The 12,113-nt window shown below is 39.4% G+C and overlaps 2 protein-coding genes across 5 annotated transcripts in view; both read left to right on the forward strand.

Annotated features, from left to right (window-relative positions):
* Positions 1-12,113, forward strand: part of LOC6503113 — a 107,937-nt gene that overhangs the window by 80,526 nt on the left and 15,298 nt on the right. For all 4 annotated transcript variants that reach the window (XM_001963411.4, XM_014905820.3, XM_044716882.1 and 1 more), the window contains exon 4: positions 11,671-11,791. In XM_001963411.4, coding sequence (XP_001963447.2) covers positions 11,671-11,791 — 121 coding nt within the window. The remainder of the gene's footprint in view (positions 1-11,670; positions 11,792-12,113) is intronic.
* LOC6503112 (neurofilament medium polypeptide) lies at positions 758-2,028 on the forward strand. The gene is made up of 3 exons (XM_001963408.4): positions 758-849; positions 911-1,555; positions 1,615-2,028. The coding sequence occupies exons 2-3, from the start codon at positions 947-949 to the stop codon at positions 1,798-1,800; spliced, it is 795 nt and encodes a 264-aa protein (XP_001963444.2). The 5' UTR covers positions 758-849; positions 911-946; the 3' UTR covers positions 1,801-2,028.

Consider the following 12,113-nt stretch of genomic DNA (forward strand, 5'->3'; position numbering starts at 1 on the left):
TACAGAAAACGAGACTGGAAAACATTGCCTGGTGCCATTTCTTTGCTTTTATTCCAAGAATATAAAAAAAAAAACAAACTAAGGATGAAAAAAGGGGATTTTAACTATAAATTTGTATATTAATGGGTAGATTGAAAACATAGAACTGCATAAACTATAGAATAAAAGTATGTATACTATAGAACTAAAGAAACTACTTATATATATATTTAACTAAGGAACTATAGAAACTATAGAGCTATAGAAACTATAAACTATAGTTAGTCTAAAAAACTACTTATATTTACTTAATTGTTACTTAGTAAATAAATTTTAAATAATGCACTAATAATGAAATAAATAAAATGGTTTTAACAGAAACAATGTAATTTAAGATTTTTCACTTGTCGTTAAATATTTTTCATATTTCGAGAATATTTCTTCCTATTTCATTGTTTAAAAGAGCTTTGAACATTTGCCTTTTATGTATTAGTAACTAATTCCAGGAATCATATGTTTCTAAGAAACAATAACCGCGAAAAACTGATCCCATCATTAAAGCAATAAAGTTTTTTTTATAAAAACGTGATTGTTCTGACTAAGTGTAACTAGAATAGGAATATTGCCGCTAAAATTCCTATTTAGCTTTAATGTTCTAACGCGAAGCTGGCGCTAGCCACTTTTGAAGTGTTACCGTCTTTTCAAATCGCAACGTGCAAGATCCCTTCGTGAACTAGTTCATTAGAGTGACGTTTTCCAGAAACTTTATCGATTTGGACAGTTCCGGTCTTTGTGGGCTTCCGTTCTGGAGAGACTCGTTCATTTCATCGCCGACAGCACAAGGAGAAGGTTGTGAGTTAGTAATCTTTGGTAATAGTACATTTTTTTTTTGTGATAATTTTTGTGTTGACAAGTTCTTCCATCTAAACAGTTTAATTTTAATTTTGGAAAGAGCATACATCTAGTCATGAATCCTAAAGGTGAAGAGCAAAAGAAGTGCGAAGGTGATGCCGCTCAGCAGGTCACCTCGTTGCCGGATCTTTCTTTGGAAGCCGGTAGCGAGCTCTTGGCTGAGCAGCCGAATCCCACTGCAGCTTCTGCTCTAGGAACTGAGACTTCCGAGGGCAAGAAGCATTCCGAAGTCAAGGAGTCTGCCGAAGCCAAGGCAGAATTTAAAACTCCCGGTGAGAAGCAGAAGGCTGATTCTTCTAAGAAAACTGAAGAATCGGCCAAGGCAGAAAAGCCCGAAGCTGAAACCGAGAAGAAGAAAATAGACGCTGGCGGTGATGGTGAGAAAATCGAGAAGGGTGGCAACGCTGCTGGGATAACTGACGACGAGAAGATCGAGGCTCTGAAGGAGAGTCCACCTTCCGGCAAGAAGGCAACTGGAGAGGCCAAGGCGGATTCCCCGTCGAAAGGCTCCAAATCGAAGACTCCGGAGGAGCAGCGTTCTCCCAATCCGGTGCCGGATCTGCTAACTAATTTTAGACCCAAGGCTAAGATTGCTTCTCAATTTGCCGACCGATTCGGCGAGGACTCCCGTCGCCCATCAGTTACCGAGGACGAGTATCTTGAAGTAAGTCGGGTGAATTGTGAGAAAATTTCTGGGAAATAATGTGGGGAAAATGTGTTTAGAAAACCCGTTTGAAGGAGGATGCCAAGTCGCCCGGAGGCGCTTCGCCCGTCAAGAATTCCGCATCCAAGCGTGCCGCCACAGAGAGCATGGACTCTCTACTCGAGCACCTGGAACTGAAGAAGAAAAAGCGTAAGCGGTCGGCCAGTGGATCTGAGGGCCACGACCACGACCAGGATACCAACTAAGGCCGCCGCTAGCCGATCCAGACAACAAGCTCTCCAAAAACCCTTTACATTTTCGCATCAAAACGCTTTACATTGGACGCTGTGCGTCTTCAAATTTTAATAACTAAGTTAGAATTTAAGAAACTCTTCTTTTTCCCTGTGCTGCTGACACGACCAGAACATGTTTACGGCGGAAAGGAGCAAGTATTTGAATATTTTCGATCATAAACATTTTCTTCTAAAACACTACACTCAAAACTCACTCACTTGTAAGTTATAAGTACACTCTTACAATGAAATGCCCAACTGCCCATAAGCCACGAAAACCTCGCAACTTTTAACAATATAGCTTGTAATACACCTTTTTAATAAAAGCATATCTTATAATACAAAAATCTGTTTATTTAATCTCAAATTTTCAAATTCTGATGCAAAATGGACGGAAAAGGCGTGATTTTATTTAGAGTTCTAGAAGTTTCTACCAGAAAAGTAAATGACGAGTCATGTTTAGGAGAATATTTGTGAGACTTTTCATCTCTTTCTACTTCTTCAAGACTACTTCTACTCCTGCAAAGAAGAATAGCGATAAATAAGAAAAATAACTTTATATTCTCGGAAGCACATGTTCTGAGAGTCACGTAGTGATGTGCCAAAAGTAGAAAAACTAAAAGTCTGGCAGCCCTCAATTATCGATAACAGCTCCCACTGCACTGCTTGTCTGTCGAAAGCTTATTTTTCTGTAGAATCTGCAAAATTATAAACACATTTTTAACAAAAGAATATCTTATAATAAAATATTTAGCATTTTTTAATCTCAAATTGTCAAACTCTGATTCAAAATGGCCGAAACAGTGAATTTTTTTCCTTCAAAATGGAGTTCTAGAAGTTTCTACCAGAAAAGTTAATGCCGAGTCATATTTAGGGAAAAATTTGAGAGACTAGTCATCTCTTTCTACTTCTTCAAGACTACTTCTACTCCTGCAAAGAAAAATAGTGATAAATAAGAAAAATAACTTTATATTCTCGAAAGCACATGTTCTGAGAGTCACGTAGTGATGTGCCAAAAGTAGAAAAACAAAAAGTCTGGCAGCCCTCAATTATCGATAACAGCTCCCAGCGCACTGCTTGCCTGTCGAAAGCTTATTTTTCTCTAGAAACTAAATAAAATGATGAAAAATTCGCGAAAAATCCACTCTGGCAAGTATTTAATACGATTTAAAGTGTTGAAAATCAAACTGATTGAGTTAATTTTTTGGCTTAGCCCGGCGAGAGCTTCAGACGTCATAAACACGCTGATTCGATCAAGGCGAGACCACGTCCACTGCTTTGTTTTTTGTTTTGGAACTGGAACTGAACTAGCAGCAGGAGCGGCGGATGGCGGATGTCTCCTGACATGGCACATGGATGACGAGAATCGGAGGCAAAAAGCTTTGCACCTAAACCAAACTAAGTAGACTGACAGGGACATCAAAGACCTCTGATGCACTCCCAGTCCTAGCTCCTAACCCGAGTCGTGCTTCAGTTTCAGCTTCAGTTCCCCCCTGCTCTGGTGTGTGCGTGGGTGTTGTTTTTTGTGATCCTGGTCGAGGTCCTGCTTTAGCTCGTTGGTCCATTGTTTTTGGGCTGTCTGCTGCAAGTGGAAACTTTTTTAAATTGCCTTTTTGCATGCACGCTGCGAAAATACAACAGTATCAGTTAAGGTCCTTGGATAGGATTAAAAGGATAATGAAGTCATCCATACCCGGTACTTGAGGGCATCAAAGTAGAAGGGGTTAAGCTTTTTTTGCTTCTGTTTTGAATTAAAAAGTGTTTGAAAATCGTTAAACTGAAACTGAAACTGAAATTGTTGCAGGGACATGAGACATAAATATTCTTCTATAACACTTATTTTCTTGCAGTGCACTGACATCTGCAGGAGCAAAAGGCAGAGCAGAGCAGAGCAAAAACGGATCTGCCAAACTCCAAACAAGAAAGGCCGAGTACGTGAAAGAAAGCTGCAGAAGTGGGTGGCGTTTTGAGGCAAAAAACAAAAAAATGTCATAGTCCCACCACTACCCATCTGTAGCCAAAGCAATTTTCTGCAAGTGGCTGACATAAAAGCCATATTATATTTGGCTAAGTGTCACCGCCGGCTTACAAACACAAAGGCCCTGGCATGGGGAAGGGAAAACTATTAAAATATCGCTGCGAAAGTTTTTGTTTATGTTTTGGGACGTCTGCGCTCCATTAGCCATGGACGTGCCATGGCTAGAACCAGGAACCAGGAACCAGGATCCAAAACCGTCCAACCACCCACTGTTGTTTGGTTTTAGTTTCGCCTTTCGGTTGCCATTTTTTTTGTCCCTTTTTATTTAATTTTTTGTGCTATTTTTTGCACACATGCACGTGGCGTGGAAGTCTTTAAGCGTTTAATTAAAACTTTGATTGCTGCCATTAAAATATTATTTAACCGCACGCTGGCCGGGAGAATAGAGCTGCCAACTGCAAGGCATTGTTGGATACATTGTTGGATGTCCTTAAAGTCGATCACGAATTCATAATGAAATTAAATACTGTTGACAGGGTCTCTCCCTCTCTCTAATAATTAATGGCGTAAAAATATTAATTAGAGAAAAGCAACCTCCCCTACCATATCTAATTATATATTTAATTGAAAACATAATCAAAGAACCGCCAGCAATATTTGAAAATTAATTGCAGGCATTTGGCAACAGTTTCAATGAATGTGCAATTTTGATATTCGTTTCAATGGCAGCCGATTAAATATTAAAATATATATTATATAATCAGTAATCAGTAATCAGGCGTGCTTCACTCTAATTTCAATTTTCCTGCCAGTGAGCCACCGAAATGGCCAAAAAACAAATATTATTTGTACGAAAGGAAGTATGGAGGACCTCCACCTCCATCTCCACCTCCACCACCATTACTATAATTAGTTGACCTATTCCGCAGGATAACTCCGCAATTATGGATATGTATGTGTGTGTTTGTGTATTTATATCCTTGTTTAAGGATTCCCGAATGTTAATTAAAGCGTTTTCCTTGCCTGTCTGGTCGTGTGTGGGTGTGCGGGTTTATCTGTCTGGGTGGGTGGGTGTGTGTATGGATGGGTGAGGTGGGTGGTTGTGTTTAAAGCTCATAATGCGCTTAAGCTGTTTATTGTTTTTAGCACTTCCCCTTCCGGCTCCTGCGCTGCTCTTTGCTCCCTGCTCCCTGGCCAGGAAGGACCACACCACCCCACCGCAATCCAAGGAGCCGGCCCGCGTGTGTGCGAGTGTGTTTGTCTTTCAAATAGCCGAGGGACAAAGACCCGCAGGACGTCGGGCGTCCGATCTTGTTGGCCTAGCAATTACGGGTCCTCGAAAGATAACTGTTTTTCAGGAGGCTTCTGAAGGATAAAATACATATAATAAAATATAATTAATAAAATATTAATAAAATAAAAGTTAAATTATAAGTTTTGAGCTGAAACTTGAAAGAGTTTAGAAGGATAATGGCTATAAATGGAAGAACATGGACTTTATAGATAGGTTTGATAGAAAGAAATAGGTTCTTTGTTAGTTTATTTAATACATTGTTGTTTATTTCGTCTATTAATTATTATTATATTTAAAACTATTAATACTATTAATAACTATTAATAATAAACTAAGAATTAAATCGTGTATATTTAGATGTAGTTTTTTTTTGTTTATTTAGTAATTATTGTTTATTTTATTTATCAATTTTTATTCATTTTAAAATTATTAAAATGTATTATTACAATTTATGTTTCATTTTAAATTATTAATTATTATATATTTTATTTTTTACATTTATTATGATAATTTATTTTATATAGTGTTAGATTGAGACTTTGAGGTGTTTACAAGGATAATAGGCAAAACTGATGTCAAAATAGATGTCCTATATAGACTTTTACAGTTTGTTTCTTATATTGTAGTTAAAGTAATACTATTATTTGTTTTTATAATAATACAGGGATACTAGATGGATGGACACTAGATACTAAAGGCCGAAGCCTGCTCTACAAGGATAATAGATAGTTTTTACCTTAAACTTTAAGACGTTTATCTTTAAAACTAATGGGTTTACAAGGATAATAGTCATAAATATATGAAAATTGTGTTTCTAGATTAGCTTCATAGATGGATAAAAGAATTTTCTTAATTTATATAATAAATTGTTATTAACTTCATGTATTATTTTTAATTATTTTCAAATTATGTACATTTATAATAACAACTTATTAATTAAATGGTTTCAGAATCAAACAAGGATGTTAGCCACAAATGATGTCAAAATAGATGTCCTTTATAGGCTTTTCGAGTTTGTATCTTAATTTATAGATTAAATAAAATAAATGTTATAAAACTATTATTAAATAACTATTATTATTAATATTATTTAATATTAATGCTATTATATTTATGTTTAATTCAAATTCTATTAAGTATTCTAGTTCTATTAGAACTCTAAATAATACAAGAATACTAAATGGATAGGAGGACAGGTAGGAGCGAAGCCTGCTCTACATGGATAATAGATAGTTTTTATGTAGAAATGTGCATCACTCCCAGACTCTCGACTTCTTCATAAAAGGACACACTCCATCGCCAGTATAGATCATCCTTGCCCGTCTGAGCCATAGGCCATAAGCCATAATTGTAATTAATTTGTATCCTTTTTGCTCCGTTATTTGCATCCTCGTGAACTTTGAACGAAGAATCAGGACCTTGTTTTAAGGATGTGGTGGCAAACATTGAAGCAACTCCTGCTAGACAAGACAGAAATTCAATTTGCTGAGGGCTCACAGGATGCGGAAACAGAAACGGAATGTGTCAGTGCGGTGCGCCCTTAAGTATGCTATTAAAAATTTTCTAATTCCAACTTAATTGCTAACAAACAAGGCAACTGTCTGGAGGAGTGTCCTGGGGAAGGGACACACACACATGAGCAATAATTAAGGTAAACAAAAGGCGAAAGGGGGCGTGGCGTGGCGTGGCCCGGCAGGTAAACGGCGTTAAAGCAAAGACAAAAGTTAAGCATCGCAGGATGGCTAAGGCAGAGGCAGAGGGTCCTGGCCATAAAATGTGCATGATCTCCAGAGCACATCCAGTTCGAAGAACTCTGCGGTAATTGCCATCTACATAATTTAGCAGCCCAAGCTCACAATTTTTGGGGAAGTTTTCGGTCGGTTGGTTGCCAGGATTCGCTTGTTGTGCGACATTTGGCACACGTGCGCTTACTTTCAGCCCTCACTGTTCCCCGGGCCGGGCCGGGCCACAGGATGGCTGTAAAAATAATTGCCCACCAAGTGCATCGCAATCAGCTTTAATTCTCGCTTTAATCTAAATTCGGATAAAAATTAAAATATTTAAATTATTAAGAGGCAGCGGCCTCCGCCGCCGAGGAGGCGGTCCTGGCCCGCGGCAAGGACCTTGAAAAGGACGAGAGAGCGGAAAGGCCCACAATATGGCATTTGATTATGCAGATGGTGGTTGGTGGAGGGTTGGAGGGTTGGAGGACGACCCCTCCAGCGGTTTAGCACTTGGCTCGTTAAATTTGCATAAGTTGAGGTGGTGCCAAGGAGGACATATGTGAAGGATATGAAAGGATATACCACCACCACCACCACCAGAAAAAAAATCAGAGAATAAAACACAACTCTTCACTGTGCATTTTGAACAGAGGACACCATCATGTTTATTCCAAAATTCTATTTCAATCACAATCGAAACCTTGTCCAAAACTGTCTCGGCTCCACGCTTCACGACCGGAAGAGGAGCCGCCAGAGGTGCTGCTGCTGATGCTGCTACTGCTACTCCTGCCACAGTCTTCACCATTGCTACTACTGCCACTGCCATTGCCATCGCCATCGTCACCGTTACCGCCACCGCCACCGCTACCGTCATCGGCACCACCACCATCATCATCATCATCCGCATCACCACCACCATTGTCATCCATATCGCCATTACCATCGCCATCACCATCGACACTGCCATTATATCCACTATCGCACCCATAACTCAATCCCATGGCACGTCCATGGCGTGTCGCTGGGTCCAGGACCTTGCGATGCTGTCGTATCGCTCCCGATCCTGCAGGAACAGTCCGGCGGCCTCGGTATTGTAGGCGGTTAGCGGATCGGCATCGTTCAGCAGTGCCGATAGCGACAATAGCAGCTTGTCGACGGTCAGGCCCGGCGACCAGCACTGCTGCTCGTCGAGGACATCCACACAGATGTAGCCCAGGGCGTTCACGTTGCAGTGGTAGAGGGGCGTGGTGAACCGAACGATGGGCGCCTCGAACGGATACGCCACCGGGAAGCTCAGGGCCAATTCGAAGACACCGCTCTCGTAGGGACTGCCCTCGGGTCCTCGGATCTTGGCGCGCCATTTCAATAGATTGCTCATGGACTTGGGACGGGCCCAGGTGTTTTCCGGCGGATCTGTTTCCATCACCTGGAGCTCCTTCACCAGACGCCGGACCGCCGGTATGGCGTTCACTGCCGTTGCGGCCAAACGGCCGGATAGCTCGTCCGACGGACTCCGCTCCAGACTGATCTGCCGCATCCGCTGCCTTTCCCGCTCTCGCTCCCGTTCACGTTCACGTTCCCGTTCACGTTCACTGGCTGTGGCACTGGATCCTTCCCGTCGGCGATCGCCGTCGGTACCCCGATCCCGATCGCGATTAGGGTCCAACTCCCTGGCTCGCTCTCTTTCACGCTGACGATGTCGCTCTCTGTCCCGCTGATGCTCACGATTGCGTTCTCTTTCCCGCTCACCGTATCCGTATCCGTCTCGATCTCTTTCACGTTCACGTTCACGTTCACGCTCCCGTTCTCGTTCCCGCAAACGGCCGCGTTCGTTCATGGGACGCTGGAGGACATGGTTTACTGCCTGGCGCCATTGACGCGCTGCACCGTTATCCAGATTACCGTTACCATGACCATTAGCGTTGCCAATTACGTCGCCGTTACCGTTATGATTACCGTTCAGCTGGAGACCGTCGCCGCGGTCAGCGAACTCTAAGAATGGCAGATTACCCAGCATATGTATCGAGTAGGCTTGGGTCCTTGGACCTCGGTCCCTGGTCCTTTGGACTCCGATCTGCGCTCAATGATATCGATATCGCTATCGCGCTCCTCCTCCACCTCCTCCTCGCTCCTCGATGGTTGCAATAGTGAATCAAGCTCTCATGCAGAAGTTGCGATTTTGCTGTTGGGGATTTATTTTTGTTCTAAAACTGGGCCGTCACAAACTACAATAATTTAGAATGCGTCCTCTATCTACCGATTCCTGACATTGATTACAACCCGACTGAAACTGACTGAATGAGCAGCTCCAACGCCACGTTCTATGTCGTCTCTGAACGGAAAAGCAATGCCTTCTGCTTTCGAGATTTCCCGCTCTGGGTTGGCATACATAGCTTTTTTGAAAAATGGCGCCAAATGGCGCCTCTCGCGAGGCCCACCGAGTCAAGTGGCATTTAACAGGAAGGAAAGTGCAGCCACACTGAACCACTGGCTGTGTTTAGGCAGATTTTTATTGTGATAAGCTATTGTATCTTTAAGTCAGGGCCTAATAACTAATAGTCGTTAGTTTTACTTTAAAAATCACAAATTAATAATCATAAAATCTGTACAAAGAGTTTTTAGACGAATTATAATGTTACACATTATTTTTCCGCGACATTTAAAAATTAGAAAGAACAGAACTGATATATAAAATTCCTTTGAAAAGTTGGATCAGTAAGCGTAACAGATTTTGTAGACAGCCACGACTTTTTAAAAAAATTTTAATAAAAATTGCAATTTTTAATTGGCGAAAATATTGTTCATATTGCAAATATCCAGAAAAGCATTATAAACAGCCCGCAATCTTGGTCCGAGTTATATTTTTGAGCGAAAAGAATAAAAATCTCAAATAAAAACCACTACACAGTCATAATTTTGTGATTTTAAAATAATAACAGTGGATTAAATATCATCTATTATACGTGATTAAGAAAAAAATGAAAATAATATTAATAAAAATAAATAATTTTTATAATCCAATAATTACAGTGTTACAAAAATGACAAAAGTGAATGAACTTTTGAAGTGACATAGTAGGAATTGTTCATTGGGTCGAGTATATCACAAAACCATTTTTGAAATATTTCTAACACCCTCAAAATCTTGATTTATGGTTAAAAAACCGTTTTTCGGGACTTGTTTGCGCTTAAAAATTCCAAAACGCGTTTTTTTCAACCGATTTCAAAATTTTTGGTGTTTTTCAATACACATTGTTACTCCGGAGCGCTCGCTAGGTTGAATTGATTTTTTTTGGGAAAAGCGTTATAACTTCACCAATTTTCATTATCTTTTGATGAAATTTGTCTCGTTTTATTCAGAATGAATGAGAAAACATTGATATGTATCAAAAATGGCCGAATTTTTGTAAGTTATACCGTAAAACTGGCATCAAAATCCGAAAAACACGAATAAAAGTCGAAAACTTCAGTTTCAGGTGTAAAAATTTTGTTCTTTTTGTTTAACAAAATCAAAGATATATTTTTTTTTAAAAAGCTACAACATTTCACTATTAAAAAACACCAAAAATTTTGAAATCGGTTGAAAAAAACGCGTTCAGGAATTTTTAAGCGCAAACAAGTCCCGAAAAACGGTTTTTTAACCATAAATCAAGATTTTGAGGGTGTTAGAAATATTTCAAAAATGGTTTTGTGATATACTCGACCCAGAACAATTCCTACTATGTCACTTCAAAAGTTCAGAATCACTGTTACACTGTGTTATTGTCCATGAAAGTTGAAAAGCTTTTTTTGGGATTTCTGGAAATACACTTTTTTTCCTAAAATAAGGTCATACTCTAAGAACAAGGATTTTCTTTAAAAAGCATGTAAATAACAAAAAACTCTGTTTAAAGTTTTTGCTCTAAATTTGTTTTTTATTTATAAGGTCTTTAAAGCTTTTCCTTCAGCTCATAGATGCGACCCAATTTTATGGCTTAAAAGAGTGACCATTCTTATTGCAGAAATCCCAAAGAAATCAATCACGTAAGCCCTGGCGGGATTTTGTATAAAAGGAAGCCGCTTCTGCTGGCTGGGGCACAGTTCTATCCAGAACTCGTCAAAGCATCGTCTCTTATTTTCTTACTTATATTTTAAGTTTCTTTTAAATTAAATCAAGTGTATGTAATAATAAATAAAATAATATATGTATTTATTTTTTAATGTATTTTCCCCATAATTTGTTATTTATCATGAAGACCACTAGCTGTTTTTTGATTCCTTGTGGCTTTTTAACTGGGTCAACTTATTTTCTTCTTAATTTTTCTATTAAAAGTTTATTTTTCATTTGTGGTTCTGTAATTTTTTTATTTTATATTTATATATATTCACATTCTCTAGGATGTGAATAGCACGGGGAATGCAGCCGCGACATGTCTGGTCATCCGATGTGTTCACGTGTGCTTTTTGAATTCAAAGTCGGAATGGGGAGACTCCCAGGATGCGACGCGCATTTCTGTGCCATTTGCGGTTGCCATGGCATGGAAAGGATTCCAGGACACAGACACGTTGTTCGCCACTCGTCTTTTTATTCACTTGCCTGCCTGCTAATGGCATGTTTTGATTTTATACTTTCCGGGACAAAAAATAGAAAAGAAAAAATAAAAAAGGGGCAAAAGGACAAGAGAGAACAGCTCGAGGGCATACACACTTGTATTTTCCCACAGTGTACTTGTGCTTTCTGGAATTGAATTATGGCGGGAATGCGTGCTCTGGCTGGGAAATGGAAATTGATTTAGATTCCCTCCATGATCTCTTGCCGTGAAATAACTTTTCTTGTTTTTATCCGCATTTGTTGTCCTTATTTTGCAGAAATGGCCTTGCTCCTGCCGGCTGCACTTTCCCACAACCGACACGCCAACGACAGCAGCGACATCCGCCGGAATCTGCGCATGCGCTACCACGACTCTTACAAACACAACCGCGATCACGAGTGAGTATACTCTCCGTGGGCTTTATTTTATACATATAAAATATATTTAATTTTTTACATAAATTTACAAAATATTGTGAAACACAACTATGAATTCAAATTTTGCATGTTTAGCCATATTTGGTTGGAAGTTCTTGCGATTCGATCTCTGAGTTATTATTAATTAATTTATTTTATTTTATTTTTTTATTTTAATTATTTTTAAAATCTTGGGATTTCAAAGGAATAGCTTTCAATTCTGTACACATGCTTTTTTTATTTTTATGAGCCACACGACTAACCATAGCATGATCATAAAATCTATTCAAAATCTTGGGATTTC

The sequence above is a fragment of the Drosophila ananassae genome, chromosome XL (assembly GCF_017639315.1).
Source record: "Drosophila ananassae strain 14024-0371.13 chromosome XL, ASM1763931v2, whole genome shotgun sequence".
NCBI lineage: Eukaryota > Metazoa > Arthropoda > Insecta > Diptera > Drosophilidae > Drosophila > Drosophila ananassae.